Source organism: Lithobates pipiens, unplaced genomic scaffold, assembly GCF_037356315.1.
Source record: "Lithobates pipiens isolate NorthernLeopardFrog02 unplaced genomic scaffold, aLitPip1_a1.2 Scaffold_13, whole genome shotgun sequence".
NCBI classification, from domain to species: domain Eukaryota; kingdom Metazoa; phylum Chordata; class Amphibia; order Anura; family Ranidae; genus Lithobates; species Lithobates pipiens.
The window spans coordinates 128,249,250-128,268,213 of record NW_027507718.1 but is presented as its reverse complement, the minus strand read 5'-3'; the positions used below and the strand labels follow the sequence as shown (position 1 = coordinate 128,268,213).

At 44.7% G+C, this 18,964-nt stretch overlaps 1 protein-coding gene across 2 annotated transcripts in view; it reads right to left on the bottom strand.

The window, feature by feature from the left end:
- Positions 1-18,964, bottom strand: part of JAK3 (Janus kinase 3) — a 197,953-nt gene that overhangs the window by 5,573 nt on the left and 173,416 nt on the right. For both annotated transcript variants that reach the window (XM_077475550.1, XM_077475549.1), the window contains exon 23: positions 3,529-3,639. In XM_077475550.1, the coding sequence (XP_077331676.1) occupies positions 3,529-3,639 (111 nt within the window). The remainder of the gene's footprint in view (positions 1-3,528; positions 3,640-18,964) is intronic.

Sequence of the window (18,964 nt, the reverse complement as noted above, 5' to 3'; positions counted from 1 at the left end):
ACGTCAGTCCCTATACCGCTGAAGGACTGCTGCAGTATAGGGCAGCGGTCAGCAGTGGTGCACGTCAACCCTATCTATTGTGGACCGATAGCGGTCCTTACAGAACAGCAGACTGTACCGCACTCAAGCCTATGTACCGTAGCACCCTATACCAAGTTACCAGTCCTTATAAGAACTTTTGTGGAACAAGCAGGTTGTGTGTTAGTGATTAGCAGACTGTACGTCAGTCCCTATACCGCTGAAGGACTGCTGCAGTATAGGTGAGCGGTCAGCAGTGGTGCACGTCAACCCTATCTATTGTGGACCGATAGCGGTCCTTACAGAACAGCAGACTGTACCGCACTCAAGCCTATGTACCGTAGCACCCTATACCAAGTTACTAGTCCTTATAAGAACTTTTGTGGACCAAGCAGGTTGTGTATTAGTGTTTAGCAGACTGTACGTCAGTCCCTATACCGCTGAAGGACTGCTGCAGTATAGGGCAGCGGTCAGCAGTGGTGCACGTCAACCCTATCTATTGTGGACCGATAGCGGTCCTTACAGAACAGCAGACTGTACCGCACTCAAGCCTATGTACCGTAGCACCCTATACCAAGTTACCAGTCCTTATAAGAACTTTTGTGGACCAAGCAGGTTGTGTATTAGTGTTTAGCAGACTGTACGTCAGTCCCTATACCGCTGAAGGACTGCTGCAGTATAGGGCAGCGGTCAGCAGTGGTGCACGTCAACCCTATCTATTGTGGACCGATAGCGGTCCTTACAGAACAGCAGACTGTACCGCACTCAAGCCTATGTACCGTAGCACCCTATACCAAGTTACCAGTCCTTATAAGAACTTTTGTGGAACAAGCAGGTTGTGTGTTAGTGATTAGCAGACTGTACGTCAGTCCCTATACCGCTGAAGGACTGCTGCAGTATAGGGCAGCGGTCAGCAGTGGTGCACGTCAACCCTATCTATTGTGGACCGATAGCGGTCCTTACAGAACAGCAGACTGTACCGCACTCAAGCCTATGTACCGTAGCACCCTATACCAAGTTACCAGTCCTTATAAGAACTTTTGTGGAACAAGTGAGTTGTGAATGTTTAGCAGACTGCAGCAGAAGGGCAGCAGTCAAGTATAATATCCTTTCTATATTTGGAAGAAAGAATATTATACATGTACAAGCCTATTACTGTACCACTGATACCAGTCCTGAAAAGAACCTTTGTGGAACTAATAATAACAGCAAGTCTTTAAAATTACCCTCACTGCCTGACAACACTGCTTCCTTCCTGTCCCTATACAAATTGGCAAAAAAAGAGAACGATTAGTGGTTACTGGAACAGCTCTTTTGTGGACCTTGATAGTAACAGCTAATGATGATGATGATGATGATGATGATGAAAGACTAATCTGGCTGTCCCTGTAGCATACACCGTCCTTTCCCTTTCTCTAAACTAACAAAAGACACTCAGGCTGCTGCAAGAATCAGCAGCACAGCAAACCTATCAACACCTAACACCTATACCAGTCCTGAAAAGAACTTTTGTGTACCAAATAGCTAGTGGTTTATCTCTCCCTACTCCACACAGGAACCTGTCCCTATCTTAACAGAAGAAAGAATGTAAAATGGCCACCGGATCGGGTGTATTTATAGGTTAGGGGGAATGTACAAGTGTCCATGTGCTGTCATGTCTCAATTGGCTGTCCTGTATCACATGATAAACGTGTCACCAAAGGTTAAAGCTCTTGTATACATTAAACACGTAAGTCCGCCGCGGCGAACGACGGAAAAAGGCGTTCGAACGTGCGGACCGCGAATGTCGGAAATTCGCCGCGAAACGACCGCCGGGCGAACCGTTCGGCCATCACTAGTTACAAATACTATCCAAACCCTCCAAACCCCCTCACAAATGACATGACAAGATTTTTTGGAGTAAATGGCCTTGACGGCCTTTTATTAACAATTACTTTAAACTTAAACAAATAACATTTTAAATAAATCTTAACCCAACTTATATCCTCTTGGAGTATTCGAGGGTAACACACATCACTGGTCACTGCGACAAACTTCTTTTAACTTTAGGCCTCCAGTCGCAAGCCCCCCTGACACGGAGACGGTACTCAACTTTCGCAGTGACCTACCTTTTACCCCTTCTAGGTTAACCCCTCATTAACCGGAAGGTACCTGATAACCCCATCCACAGATGGGTACCACCATGTTAATCCCATACCACAAATGGGTACCAACCATGTTAACCCCATACCACAGATGGGTACCAACCATGTTAACCCCATACTACAAGATGGGTACCAACCATGTTAACCCCATACCACATATGGATACCAACCATGTTAACCCCATCCACAGATGGGTACCAACCATGTTAACCCCATACCACAGATGGGTACCAACCATGTTAACCCCATACCACAGATGGGTACCAACCATGTTAACCCCATACCACAGATGGGTACCAACCATGTTATATATGCATATAACATCCATATTCTCCTCCTCCAAAGACCCAACCACTGTCACAGGCTTTCGTTACCGCCCCTACTATAATGAACCATACTCAGGAGGGTGGGTGGGAATCTTCTCCACCGTCGCTCACTGCTGATGTCACTCCCCCTCCTTCCTCCTAGCTCCCTAACCCAAGTGCCTCCCCTGCTCCAGCCACTCCCCTTTTCTTAAAGGGGACACATTTTTCTTTCCCAATAGCATGACTGTGCTGTCCACACCTGTCATGCCGTCCCTGCGCTAATTCTTTTCTCTCCTTCTGCTCCGGGACTCTCTCTTTTATTACTAGAACTATCATCATTTTTAATGTTTGTAAAGTTACGCTAGGGCTTGACAAATCCCAGATCCAAATTGCATCCTGGCGCCTGGGATTTTGTCAGTGACAGGTGCCTCTGCTTTTACAGGGCGCGCTGAGGGGTTTTGAACTACAAGCTGTCAGCTGTGGTGGACGACAGTAGTTGTAGTTCATTCACAGAATGTGGATGAATGACACAGCTGCGCAGTTTTTAAATTGTGACAGAGGGTACGGAGAGAGGATCCCCTGCCTGGTGTCACAGGGAGAAGGTATCAGGGGGAGAGGAGGCAGAATCTAGAACATGTTACATGTTACCCTAAATACAGGTGGAACATGTAACATGTTCCAAAGGTGAAGTTAGCCTTTAAGGACAAACCAGGTAAACAGATTTAAAAAGAATTATAAGTGGGGGGAGGAGGGTGTGTTTTTTCTTTAATGCCTTCCGGCCCTCCAAAGCATTCCTTTAAACAGTTCTGAGAGCCCAGGGGGTGGGAAGGATAGGAGACCATGTGATCACTGTTGCATGCTCTCAGCACATAAACATCAACCACCCAGTGATGCCTAAGCATGGCATATGGGTGATAAAGCCCACCATTTTGCCTTCACACATGTTTTGGGCAGTCATAAAGGGGCTCATTGTGACATATCTGTTGATTCGGTATAGAAAAATAAAACAAACTATATAAAGGGCTGCAAAGTGCTTCTTGCATAGTATTGTAGAAGCTCACCTGTGCAGGACAGTTTGGTGGAGAAGGCAGTCTTTTCTCAGCTCGTAACATTTCTACAAGAGCACACACTGTTTGCTGGGAATTGTGAGGCCCCATCATACGGCGGTATTCCTGAGGAAAGCAAGCATATATAAATTACATTTTTAACAGAGTAAAATAGGATTTTTAAAACAGCTTACCTGTAAATTCCTTTTCTTTGATGTACATCAGGGGACACAGAGCCATAGTAATAACTATGTGGGTTATATCGGCGTATCAGGTGCTGGACACTGGCACACCCCTTAAGGCGTGAACTTCCCCCATATAACCCCTCCCATTACTGGGAGTCCTCAGTTTTGTAGCCAAGCAAACAAAGTGTATAAGAAGAAGGGAGGGACCTCTGTCTCCCCTGATGTACATCAAAGAAAAGGATTTTATAGGTAAGCTGTTTTAAAAATCCTTTTTTCTTTTCTTACATCAGGGGACACAGAGCCATAGGTCTTAACTATGTGGGATGTCCCATATGGCAACTGAAGGGGGGAGACAGAATCAAGGAAACAGGAGGCCAGAGGACTCATACTGCAGACTGCAGTGTATGCTGTGCCCAAAGGCAATATCCTCATGACCTTTAATATTGATTTGATAAAATCGGATAAACATCTGCACCAAAGACCAAGTTGCGGTCTTATTTGAGCCATAGAGGCATGATGATGCAACACCCAAGAGGCACTAATCACCCTGGATGAGTGTGCTCCTAATATGAGAAGGAAGAATTTTCTTCTTTAAGCTGAAGCTTGATCAATCACTTGACAAACCCATTTGGAAAATAGTGGATCTTGGCGCTGCCTGTCCATATCTTGGACCCTCTGTCAGTACAAACAAAATCTGTGTTTTGTGAACCTGAGCAGTCGCCTTTAAATAGATTCTGATCGCTCTTACTACATTAAGAGACTGTAGTGCTTTCTCTTTCCCAGATTAAGGCTTCTGGGGAGAAAAAAGGAAGAATAATATCTTGGTTTAAATGAAAACATGTTACCACTTTTGGTAAGAATTCAGGATGAGGACATCAAACCAACTCATCCTTATGCATGATAAAATATGGCTCTTACAAGACAGAGCCGTTAATACTCTTCTAGCAGAAGAAATGGCAAGCAAAGAAGATTATCTCTTTCTTGTCAAAGAACCAAGAGAATTTCTCAGAAGGTTCAAACGGCTGATTCAGCAAAGCCGAAAAGACCAATTTTAAATCCTAAGGATTTAAAGGTGCCTTGATAGGGGGATAAACCATGTTACTCCCTGAATAAGCTACGCACCAAGAGTGGGAAGCAAGAGGCCATAGGAAAAGACATCGACACGGCCTGGATCTGGCTCTTGATAAAAGTCAAGGCCAGCTTCATTTCAGATACAATATGCAGGAATCCTGCCTATTGACACTTCCTGGGCTGCCAACCCCTGGATCCATACCAAGAAACCTATGCCTTCCAGATTCTATAGTAAGTGATTCTGGAAGCCTGCTTCCTGGCATTAGTCAAAGTAGACACTACTGAAGGAGACCACCCACGATATTTTATAGAGTGGGATTCAACAGTCAAACCTGTTAAACTCCTTGTCCGTAAAGTAGGATGAAATACCGGACCTTGTGCAAGAAGGTCTGGCTATAATGGCAGAGTCCAAAAGGACTTCTACTGCCCTCTTTATGATCTCGATAAATTAAGATCTTCTGGGACTCGGCTGGGGCCACCAGAATCACCTCCTTCTGTTCCTGCTTAATCCTGCGGAGAAGGCGCGGAAGTAGCAGAGCTGGAGGAAATGCACAGATCAGTGAGAACTGATCCCCTGGGAAGATCAATGTGTCTGTTCCGCCTGCTAGCGGACCCCTTGTTTGACATAAAGTTGTTGACCTTATTAATGAATCTGGAAGCGAATAGGTCCATGTCCGGAGTACCCCATCTGACATATTGCTAGGAAGTGTCGGGGTGAAGAGATCATTCTCCCGGAAATAATTGTTGGCGTCTCAAGTAGTACGCATGAAATAGTGTTGTGTTCTACCAAAGCTAGAACATTATTCACCTCTTTTTGGGCTGCGCAACTTCTCATGCCTCCCCTTGTGATCGACGTAAGCCACCGCCGTGGCTCCGTCAGACTGAATCCTGTCAGGACAGTCCCATAATCTAATCGCCAAGATTCTATGGCCTGATGTACTGCCTGAAACTTCCAACAAAGCTGATAGGCAAGGTCCTCTAACCTGGACCATCTCCCCTGGACAGAATCTTCTTCCAGGGCTGCTCCCCAGCCTAGAAGGCTGGCATCTGTTGTTAACACCTTGCAGGATAAAGATTTTCCCTCCTGCTGGATAACAACCACCAATTTAGGCTCTGTGCTATGTTGGGAGCCAAGCATATTGGAAACAAACAAGGCCTGAATCCTCTCTATTCTAGACTGACAGGATGGTGTCTTGAAGCAGTCTTTGAATAAAGGAGGCCACCATTTCCCCTAAAAATCTGCTGCAGCCGAATGAAGGAATTTTCCTTTATCCTGATAAGTTGAATTAGTCCTACAATGGAACTGATTTACGTCTGGAGTAAGAATACCTTCTTCTGTATGGTATCTATAACCAGCCCCCAATAACCTCCTTGGTTTTAAGGAGAATCTTCCTAGGCTGAGAATCCAACCTACAGATTTCAGATATCTATAGCTAAGATCAGACTCTGTTTTTAGACCTTAGACTGAATGATCTACTAAAAGTAGATCCTTTTATTAGGCTAGGACCATTATGCCTTGAGCCCTTAACCTGGCTAAAGGAGGTGCCAGAATCTTTCAGAACACTCGTAGTGCTGTGGCTTAGCCGACTGGCAGTGCCACGATTGAAAAAATCATTTTATATTTCAAACTGCAGAAATTTCTGGTAAGCGGGAAACTTTGGCACATGGAGATATGCAACATCCCTCCTTGCAGGATGGACACAGCCGTTCGAATTATGAAAGGATCGGATGTTCAAGTGCCGATTCAGATCTCCAAGATCTAGAATGGGTCTTACCTCTCTGTTTGGCTCTGAAACCTTAAAAGGTTTGCGCCAAAAAAAAACCCTGTTCCGCTAAGGGAATCTCTGACTGGGATAACAGCTGATCCAGAGGCCAGAAAGAGAGACTTCTCTTCTTTCCTTTTCTTTCTTTTTTTTTTTCCTTTTGGAACCTTAGTAGCATTCTTTGAGGAGATGGACACTTGCATAAAGACTGCCGCATCAGCAGCCCCAAGGACCCCACAGGCAGCACCCAAACAGGACCCGAACCCCGGACTCTCAGATCGAAAGCCGACTGGGCCATCTGGGCTCTTGAAACTCTAGATGTACCCTAGAGAAGAAAATCGCAGAAATCCCTCTGCTCTTAACATTGTTCCTGCCAGACTTTGAGAATCGCAGGACCTTTCCCCTCACCCGAACGAGTGGGGGTCCTCCTTCCTGAGAAGGCCTTAGCATTCTGCTTTATGGATTTTCTTCCCCCAAGATCCTGGTGTTGCCCCTGGAACTAAGGCATAGGAGAGGCTGCGCGGTTAAAGGAGAACTGTTTGAACCTCCTTTTACTGGTAAAGAGAGCTTTACCCCTTTTGGATGTACTTATCCACTCTAAATAGTCATACCCCAGGAAGGGACACAGACTGGCTAAGGATTTTCACCTGGTGCTTCGGCTGATCAATATTTCAGCCACGGACCTCTGCAAAAATGCACTAGTCCACGTATAAGCCATAGGACTTAAACGATCGAGTCCTCCATAGCATCTGTGAGACACAGTGCATCAAATACACCAGCCCCTTGCCGGGCCTGCTGATCAGGCAGAACTTTCAGGTATCTCACAGCTGTTCATTAACCCCTTGGAGTCCACACTTTCCAATCCATTGGTGTGACTCAAAATGTGCTCCACCAAAATAGTGGAGCAGACGTTAAAAGGTTAAAGGACTGAGATACTCCAATTGCAGCCAGAACTGCAAAAGACATCTTGTCTTTAAAAGGAAAATCCAACCTTAACTTGCTGGATCCTTCCGAACACCTTAGACACTGGCGAAAAAACTGAGGACTCCCAGTAATGGGAGGGGTTATATGGGGAAAGTTCACGCCTTAAGGGGCGTGCCAGTGTCCATTACCTGATACGCCGATATAACCCACATAGTTATTACTATGGCTATGTGTCCCCTGATGTAAGAAAAGAAAAATAAGCCTTGATTTCCCTATAGTGCTGCTCATTTACAGCACACTTTTCATGCAATACTGAAAAATGAAAAACATAATTAGATTTTTGTTGAGATGAAAGTAAACTAATCTCAAGACAAGTATATAATACAGTATATAGGAAGTCCACGGAGCTGGCAGCTGCAGGCTGTGGGCGGAGGGACGGCATGACATGTGCTGGGACTGCACAGCCGCCATTTTAAGATGCAAGGGGGGCCGCTTTAAGGGAGGACTGGAAGGCGGGCCGGGGGGTGGAGCCTGTGGGTTTGCCGGGAAGCTGAGCGTAAGTCGGGGCAGTCGGAGAGCGGAGGAGGACGAGATTCCTACCCACCCTCCTTGATGTAGGGGGTTGTTTCAGGGCTCAGTTACTGGGGTGGGCAGTTCTTTGGGGTCAGTAGAAGAGGTTAAGTAGTGCAGGTAGAAAATATGTTGTACCCATCCATGGGGATGGGGTTGGTTGGATTGTACTTCCCGGTTACAAGGGGTTAATCTGGAAGGGTAAAAGGGGTAGGTCACTGTGCTGGTTTGGGTATAGCCTCTGAGACAGGGGATTCCGTCTGGAGGTCAAGAGGTAAAAGTTACGGATGTAGTGCGCAGTGACCAGTAGGTTCTTGGGTATACTAATGACCCATGACAAATTACAAATGGAATGTTTTACATTTACAAAGATATTTATGGAAAGTTTATATTGATATATATTTTGTTAATAAATTGAGGTCGGATGGCCATTTACTCTAAACATAGTCTGGTCATTTGTTAATAGGGGCCGGGTTTGGAGAGGGTTGGGTATGTGGTAAGGTTGCATCATGCTGGGCGTTAGTCACTACAGATGTCATGCAGTTTACCCATTCTTAGATGCGGTGGCTGCATATGTTTTCTTTTTTCAGGCTAAGAACATTTTCAGCAGGTACAGAAAATACCTGATCTTGCCAAAAATGCAGTGTCCTTTTCACTTCCTCTGAGCTAAAAACAAATAAAACACATTATCTTTTGTCTGTAAAATACTAATATCCCTATCACCCATGTAAAGGAGAAGAATAATGGCAGACATGTTTATTGCCATGCATGTCTCTGAATGGGTGCCATGCTGTACAGAGGGCTGTGACAAGGCAATGTAGCTTCCACATAGATTTGTAAATGTATGCTATTAACATATACCCTGGGGAGTTCAAAAAGATAGACAGGTACATGAATTTATCAGAAGCATGGGGGGGGGGGATAGGGGGGGTCATTGAGGTTGGAGTGCCAATACCACAGGCCACTGTTTCTCAACTCCAGCCCTGAAGACGCACCATCAGGACATGTTTTCAGGCTCTCCATTATTTTTCGAAGGTGATTTGATCAGTTTCATTGCCTTAGTAATTACCAAAGCTGTTTCATCTGAGGGAAATGCTGAAGACATGAACGGTTGGGGAGCCTTGAGGACTGGAGTTGAGAAACACTGCCATAGGCACTCCTGTCCTCACTGCATGTTTAGCCCCAGTAGCACAGGGCCATTGTTTTTAAGATGCCTTCAGCTGTGCAGCTAACAGTGTCATGGCAACTAAAGATGCTTCCCTAGCCCCATTCAGCTGTTGTCAGAAGTTTCCCCTTATTACCCTGGTATGGCTATTGCCATATTTTGGTAATCACATCAGCAACCATCCCCACCCTTTTGTTTACAATAAGCCTGGTGCCAGGGAATCCCCTGACCAGTATCTGAGTGGAGAAGGGGATAAGTCAACGATTTCTAAGAAAGCAATGGTCGCCAATGTCCTGGCAACCTAAACCCTGTTCCCCACTCTGGGGCCTGGCTTCTCTTTGCAAATAAAGAGATTTTGTCTTAATTACTACTAGACTGCTTATTTGCGAACTTGTGGTAGGTAATCTTTTTTGAATTCTTAAAGTAGCAGAAATATGAGCTACTGGAATCTAGCACGAATCAGAACTTTTTTTTTACAAGTTGGCAAGGCCTTTCTAAATTCGCCATGTTAAAGGAGCCATTGCACCAGAAAGTGTCACAATATTCTGACTCCAATTGTTGTGATAAAGATCAAGCCTTTCCTGAGATCCCTATGTCTGGTCTGATCATAGCAAAGAAAGTCACTGCAGACAGATAGCTGAACTCACCAAACTATTACTTTATTGTACTTTATTGTATGCAGAACTTTGCAGTAAAACAATAAGATGTGGTATACTTGATATAGAAGTGTTTAACCACTTCCCACCCGGCCAATGCACATATACGGCCGGGTGGGAGCCGCCTACTCCTGATATGACGTTCAGGAACGTCATTCAGGAGTAGCGGCGCGATCCCGATGCGCCCGTGTCACCCGGACACGGCGCATCTCAGATCGGCAGGAGGGCTCTGTGATTGGCCCTCCTGATCACATGACGGCCGTGTCCAATCATGGCCGTCATGTGATGTAAACAAACAGCCGGTTGCTAGGCAATCGGCTCCTCCTCTCCTCACACAGAAGTCATCGCTGAGGAGAGGAGAGCAGATCGCTGCAGCCGGCTGCTGATCAGTGAGTATGAGCTGCTTTTTACAGCTTTTTACTCACTGATCACCAGTCTAGTGTACACAGTAAACACACCACACAGTAAACACATCACACAGTATAAACACAATGTCCCCACACATGTCCCCAAAACATACATGTCCCCAAATAATAAAAACACATGTCCCTAATAATAAAAACATGTCCCCCACATATGTCCCACTAAAATCACATGTCCCAATGATTATCTGCACACATATGTACGTGATCACCTGCACACATATGTACATGATCATTTGCGTACATATGTCCGTGATCACACAAACCAATTATTATACACTTAACGGATTTTTTTTTTACCAAAAACATGTAGCAGAATACATTTTGGCTTAAATTTATGACAAAATTTGATTTTATTGGATTTTTATTGAAGTAGAAAAAAGAAAATAGTTTTTTTTTTCCAAATTTCCGCTTTTTTGCGCTTATATCGCAAAAAATAAAAAACGGAGTCGTGAATAAATAACACCAAAATAAAGCTCTATTTGTGCGAACAAAATGATAACAATTTCATTTGGGTACAGTGTAGCATGACCGCGCAATTGTCACTGAAAGCGCTAGAGCGCTGAAAGCTGAAAATTGGGCTGGGAAGGAAGGGGGCGAAAGTGCCCTGTATTGAAGTGGTTAAAAAGCAGTTCCGCCTGTCCCTTTAAAAATTAAAAGTCAGCAGCTACACATATTGTAGCTGCTGACTAGGGATGAGCCAAACACCCCCCGGTTCGGTTCACACCAGAACTTTTGGACGGACCCCAAATTCGTACGAACGTTAGAACCCCATTGAAGTCTATGGGACTCGAACGTTCGAAATTAAAAGTGCTAATTTTAACGGCGAATATACAAGATACTGTCCTAAAAAGGGTTTGGGGACCTGGCTCCTGCCCCAGGGGACATGGGTCAATGCAAAAAAAAGTTTTAAAAACGGCCGTTTTGGCGGGAGCACTGATTTTAATGACGATTAAAGTGAAAAAAAAAGTGAAATATTCCTTTAAATACCGTGCCTGGGGGGGGGGGTGTCTGTAGTATGCATGTGAAGTGCCACGTGTTTCCCGTGTTTAGAACAGTCCCTGCACAAAATAACATTTAACGGAAATAACGTCATTTAAAACTGCTTGCGGTTTTAATGTTATATCTGGTTCCTGCAATATGGTTGAAAATCATTGAGAAAAATGGCATGGGTAGCCCTCCCTGCCCATTACCAGCCCCTTTGGGTCTTGTACACATATTAAGGGGAACCCCGTACCCATATTAAAAAAAGGAAATACGTGTGGCCCCCAGGCCCTATATACTCAGAACAGCAGTATACAGGCGGTGCAAACAAGACAGGGACTGTGTAGGTTTATTGTGTTAAGTTGAATCTGTTTGTAATTTTCAACTGGTACATTTTTAAAGTGTAACTCCAGTCAAAAAAACTATTTTTAAGCTTTTTGGAAAACATAGGGAAGGGTTATCACCCCTGTATAATTTGTTTTGCCGTCCGTCTTTTTTCATCTCACTTGCTGTTGTCTCCTTCCGTTTGCAAGTAGGAGATGTTTGTAAGTTGGATGTTTGAAAGTAGGGGCCTGCCCTATATGCTCTGTAGAAATGGCGGAACAAGGAGTTGGTTTTGACACAACATTGTAAGCCCTCAAAGTGACTCTTGGTTGGCACTGGAGCACCCTGCTGTGAACGATTATATCAAGAATTGTAATTACATGCCATTGTTGAACAGTGGTAGAAAAATGACCTTTGGTGGTTGTGGTGCTGGTGCCACAACACTATAAGTCCTCACAGTTACTCTGGGTGGGCACAGGAACGGGCCCTCCTATGAAATATTATATCAAGAATTGTAATTACATGTCCCTGTTAAACAGGGGCAGAAAAATTGGGCCTTAGGCACTGGTGCTGGTGCCACGACACTGCAACCTCTCCCATATACTCTAGTTTTAGTGCAGGAATTAGCCCTGCTGCAAAGCATTGCCTCAAAAATTGTAATTAAACACCCCTGTTAAACAGGGGCAGAAAAATTGGGCTGATGTTATCACCCAGAACCAGAAATGTTCTTCCAACATATCAGCGGAGGAGGAAGAGGATAAACAATCAACATAACAGGACAGTCACTCAGCATCAGCATAGGCAGTCTTGAAGGGATGTGATATTTAAAAAAAAATTATTCGGTTACATCAGCTTGAGGTGCTTGGTAGCTGTGGGTGATCCAAGACTGATTCATCTTGATGAAGGTCAGTCGATCAACTGATTCGGTGGACAGGCGCACCCTGTGATCGGTAACAAAGCATGTGGTGCCCAAGCGGCTGATGTTTTGGCCACGTGAGATACGCTTGAGACATATGTAGCAAATAGCAGCGGTGCGATCTGATGCACTCGTCTCAAAAAAGGCCCACACCAAAGAACTTTTAGAATAGCGCGCAGAGGCAGCGCCCTGCACAGGCGGAGCTCTGTGGTGTGATTCAGTCGGTGTGCTGCCCCTAAGCTGGCCCCCGGAGGGCATCCTGCCTCGTTGGACATGTGCCTCCTCCTCCTCTCTCCTACCAGGCACCCACGTGGAGTCAGTGCCCTCATCATCCCCTCCCTCTTCATCGCTGGAGCAAACCTGGCAGTATGCTGCAGCTTGTGGAACATGACTGCCAGATTGCTGTCCTTCTTGAGCATCCCCTCTCTCTGCATTCACGCTACTGCCTTCCTCTAGCTGAGTATCATCATCAGAGCCTACAAAACACTGGGCATCCTCCTGGAGCATGTACCCAACACTGTGCTCAAAGAGTTCAGGAGACTCCTCAGGAGGACGTGGTGGGTCTAGGAAAGGAGTCACTGATGATGACATTGAGAGGAGAGAAGACGATGCGTTGGCAGCTGCTTTGCTAGTACCCTGAGCCTGGGTGAGAGAGAATGAGGAGGATGAAGAGTGCTTGGTCATCCACTCTACCAAGTCGTTGGCATGTTGCGGCTCAACATGTCCAGCTGCCGAAAAGAAGGACAAGTGTGTCCCATGGCCACGTGCTGATGATGACGATACACCGCGTCCACGACCAGCACTGTTGTCTCTAGACACAGAGCCTGCTTGCCCTCTTTTATCGGCTCGCGCCTGTCTGCCTCTCCTTTCTGGCCTTCCAGACATGGTAATGGCCTGAAGGGAGTTGGGAAAACCAGCAATTGGGTAGTGTATATTGTGCTGAAGGCACACACAACTTCCACTAACTCCTGCAGATGGCAGATGGCTCAAATAGAGAAGAGCTATGTAGGTGGATATACTGGGTGTATACTGGGTTCAGAGCACGCAGACAGCACACACAATCTCCTACCGCTGACTGCAAGCTCTATTTAAAACGAGCAAGATAGTTCGCTATATAGGTGGATATAGCGGTGTATACTGGGTTCAGAGCACGCAGACAGCACGCACAATCTCCTACCGCTGACTGCAAGCTCTATTTAAAACGAGCAAGATAGTTAGCTATATAGGTGGAGATAGCGGTGTATACTGCGTTCAGAGCACGCAGACAGCACACAAAATCTCCTAACACTGACTGACAGCTCTATTTAAAACGAGCAAGATAGTTAGCTATATAGGTGTATATAACGGTGTATACTGGGTTCAGAGCACGCAGACAGCACGCACAATCTCTTAACACTGACTGCAAGCTCTATTATAAAAGATAGATATATCGCTAGCTATATAGGTGAATATAGTGGTGTATACTGCGGTCAGGGCACACAGACAACAACCACTACAGAAGAGCAAGAACGAAAAATCGGCCGATAACGATCGGTGTATACTGTGTTGAAGGTGCACAGAACACCCACTAACTGCTACAGACACCAACACACTACACAAGGCCGCCGTGCTGGCGGCCTTATATAGTGTGGGGCGTGTACTACACAGCCTGAGCTATGATTGGCCACAGGCATCCTGCCTGTGGCCAATCATGGCTCTCCTCGCTGCCGGCGCTGTGATTGGCCAAGCATGCGGGGTCACAGTGCATGCTTGGCCAATCATGAGCCGGTAACGCACTGCGCCATCGCAGTGCATTGTGGGCTGTGAGCGTCACACGAATTTGGCGCGAACAGCCCATAACGTTCGGAATTCGCCGAACGGGTGAACAGCCAATGTTCGAGTCGAACATATGCTCAACTCGAACACGAAGCTCATCCCTACTGCTGACTTTTAACATTAGGACACTTACTTGTCCTGGAGTCCAGCGATGTGATCGGGTGCTGCCGTCACCATTGCTGGTAAGGGAACCTGGCAGTGTAGCCTTTCGACTTCACAGCTGGGTCCCTACTGCACATTGCTGAAGCACGCTGCACTCTCTCACTTGCCCATACAGAAGGAAAAGAAGGAGGAGGAGGTGGGCTGCTGATGTACGTCGCTATGGCCTGGTTTCCCAGAAGTGACATGCCAGAGAGGACTGAGAGGAAACAGAACGGGGTGTGGAGCCAGTGGCTGAGCGGGAGCAGTAGTCCAGGACAGCTAGCACTAATGACTTCCTATTTCTATTTTTTTTGCTACTTTAAAGGGGCCGCCGGCCCTGCCTGCCAAGGGCAAGTTGCTAAGGCCTGGTTGAGTCAGTGTTAGGCTTAAACATGTGCTAGCTGTGCCTAAGACGTAAAAGATGTCCTGGAGTGTAAGGCCTCTTTCACATGGGCGGCTGTTCTACCGCTGTTAATAGCATGTTTTGTTATTTTGAAATTTTAAGACTCCAGGCACAATGATCACTTGCAGTTGTACATTGCGATTAGCAGTGTTTACGTGCATTTACATGCGGCTGTGTTTAGCTGCGGTGGAACATTCCATTTCTTTGCCATTTCTGATGTGCTTCCTGTTGTGTTTCTTTCCTTGTTGCCCCTGCTATCCGCAGGTGAATAAGTACACTGCGATTACCTGCGGTTATGTGCAGATAGCTGCACTAAATCGGTCCTGGATGCAGTCAGATTTATTTTTTAACTATTTATTTTAACCAAAGAACAACATAGGGTATAGTTATAGATCCAACTGCATCTCTCAGTACTTTACTGAATTCACTCCATAGTGTTTAAAGCCTGGTACACACTAATGCTGCGTACACACAATCGGAATTTCCGACAACAAATGTTTGATGGGAGATTGTTCTCAGAAATTCCAACCCTGTGTAGGTTCCATCGGACATTTTTGTCAGAATTTCCGACAACAAAACTTTGAAAGCTGGTTCTCAAATTTTCCGACAACAAACTCCGAGCATGTGTACACGACGCGCCAAATTCCACGCATCCTCTGAATCAAGTATGAGAGGGAAGCGCTCGGTCCAGTAAAACTAGCTTTTTTTAATGGAGATAGCACATTCGTCACGCTGAAAATTTAATAATTTTTTTAATTTTATTTTAATAATCTTTTAATGCAGCGCGTTCTTCTTTCGAATACTTCTTTATTATTTCTTGTGATCTCCTGAATAATATTTTTCATTTTTTTTGTCAGATCTCCATAATAATGTTTCGATTTTATTTTTATAGTGATTTTTTAAAATTATTTTTTGATCAAGATCTCCTTTTTTTCTTTTTTTCTAGTGATCACCTTAATATTTTTTGTTCGTTTTGTGTGTCAAGTTACCACAACACCATTTATTATTTTTTAACCTCAAGGAGGTTCGTTGGTGTTGATGTCCCTTGTTAATTTGACATTGCATTATTGAAATGTATCTACCTACTCTCAAACTGTACTTAATTAAAAAACATAGCCAATGATTTTTATAAATAGACATTTATTAAGGGGTCATAACAAAATAAAGAGGAAGTCAACGCTGGATAAACTGGTGAAATTAGCGAAGCCTTTGTTCCCCCGCAGCACAAATCAACTATTTGACATGAAAAATTGGTAGCCTGAGGAGTCCATTTAATAGGGAGCACAATCGCGTCCAGGACTCAGAGAGATCAGGAACAGCAGCAGGTGGCATATATGTCCCCTGGCTGTGGTCATACAACAGCCTGTGTCTTTTGCCAGACCAGACCAAACCCAGGCCATTACTCTCTTGTCTTCCTTACATGCTTCCTTCCATGCTTGCTTCCAGGCTGTGGCTCTGGTGTTGGAATTGTGGCAGGAGGTGGATTGCATTTTGTTGGCAGTCATGCAGGCATAGGCCTCAAGAAGACTGGGGGGGGGGGGGTTCTGAGGATCGCAGAGGCCTGCCGAATTAACCCAAGTGCTGACTCCTCCACGCTCTTCCTTTTCCTTTTCAGGCTACTGGGCCCGGCCAACTCCTGGCTGACATTTACCCTCAACACCTCCTGGTTGCTACTTTCCCCTGCCACCTCCTGGCTGCCGCTTTGCATATCCTCCTCCTGGCTGAGGCTTTTCTGTATATGGAAAAGGGACATCATTTTAGTTTATTGTTCATCAATCACACACAATTTTGAATAATCTGTTTAACAGTGCTATACCTGACTCAAGCTGGGCTCCTCCACATCTTCTTCCTGGGTGGAAGCCCCAGGTTGGACGTTAGAAGCTTCAGCTGGGGTGGAAGGAAGAGTGGAAGGAAGGGTTGAGAGTGATGGCCTGATTTCAGTCTGGTCTGTCAGAAACTGCAGTCTGTCATAGTACCACAGCCTGGGTACATAACTGTCATCTGCTGCTGCTCCTAATCTCATGGAATCCTGGACTCTCTTGCATTACCTATTATAAGTGCTCCTCAGGCCACCAATTTTGTGTAAGGAGAGGACACTCAGCAGCTGTTTAGACATCTGGACGCAGGAGTACTAGTGTGGGAGACCAGAACAAACTTTTTAGGGTGTCCCACACAGGTGCTCCAGTGGATACTAGGGGTCTCTAAATTTGTGGAACTTGACCAAAACATGTATTCCAGCTTTAAGAAAGGAAAAAAAATCATGTCTTCAGCTTGGAACTCTGCCAAAACAGACAATTGTACGACACTTCCAAGCAATGTTTCATATTACTATTTCTGCCCTCAAATATCTGTGCGTTCGCTAAGTATACCTTTTTTTATTCACCTAGGGGAGAAAAGACTCGGGACATCAGAGGACACCAGGGACTCACAACCTCCTAAAGAAGGGAAAATCACAAAACCACAACCTGAGGATGTGGAAGGAGAGGTTTATGAAGTGGGCAAAATAGTGACCACAACAGGTGAGTGTCTGAGACCACAGCTTTAGGTAATAGATGTATGACTGCATATTTATAATACATGGTGTGTTTTTTTATTTAAGGTGATGTGGATGTTGTGGAAGAAGAAACACATTTCACAAGTGCAAGTGCACAGATCCTCATCGGGGAGATCATGGTGTGCAATAGGGATTTACAGAAGATCAAGGAAGACATCAATGATGTGGAAAACAATACTCAAAAACATCATTGATGTTTTAGGCAGAATCTAAAACACACCAACATTTTTAAAATTGGTTTTAATTTTTCTAACTTTTCTCAAAAAATTTGAAAGCCAAATTTTGAAGATGCACACAGTGTGTCAACATGTGCTATCTGCCATCATGGGATATCAAGGTTTTGAGTGCAATCCCTTCCTTGCAACTAAAGTAGATGAGTGGAAGGGGTTGTGCCACCAAAACACGTCCATTGATCCCCCATGATGAGAGCTAGCACATGTTGACATTAGGCATGGGATCAGGAGGGAAATCTCCATTTTGACTTTCAATTTGTGTGCATCTTCAAAATTTGGCTTTCGCAGGAGTGACATCGCCCCATCTGATGAAGGCAATATCAACACAGTTTGGACATACTAATGTCTTATATTGCCTTCAATTTATCAAAGTTGAACTTTGTAAGTTCCTGAGTTGTGTATTGTTTCATGGTTTTAAAAACATGCCTGTTTTCCACAAAAAAAGGATATTTCTACTGTTCAAAAAAAAAAGTTAATTCCAAAAATATATTGGTTTGTTCAAAAACCCTTTTCTAAACGCACATGTGAGTGTGCACAGAGTAAAACATTTTCTACTCAACAATGTGTGGCTTCTTCTTTCAATGCCCAGTTTTTTGTTCAAGTTGGTGTTAACAGTGGGGGTTATTTAGTAAAGGCAAATCCACTTTGCACTACGAGTGCACTTTCAGTGCACTTGTTGCAGTGCAATTGTAGTGCAAAGTGGATTTTCCTTTAGTAAATAACACCCACAGTGCTTTATGATTTACAACAATCAGGCCATTTTCGTCACTCCAAAAAATTAATTCATGGTGCTGAAAATTAGGAATATTTTTATCATTAATGCATTACATACATTAACAACAAAAACAAGGTGTGTGTGTAGCAGACCCACAACATAATAGCTGAAGAAAAGATTGTCACCTCATGTATCAAAGAAATTACGTTTGCACTATTGAAGAAAATGGCCAAAAAGAAAAGAACATTGGATAACCCAGACAGCTAAATGGAACACAAGCAGTAAATCAAAGGAAATATTTTTGGCATATCAATGGCCCCCCTACCCGCAAAGTACTCCATATATTTTAGACAGACCTCGCGGGCGCTTTGGGAGGGCAAGCCAGAATGGCCAGCTTCAAGCACCGTCTGCGTTTGGTCTTGAAATCCGGCCACATCGTTCATAAAATTTCTCCATAAAAAGTTGTGGAGAATGCAGCATGCAAGTATTAGATGGTTAAGTTTATATTCTGCCATGTTGTTTGGCATAAAGAATAGGCGGAACTGGCTGGCCATTATCCCGAAAGCATTCTCTGCCACTCTTCTGGCTCTGGCTCTGGTAATTAAAAACC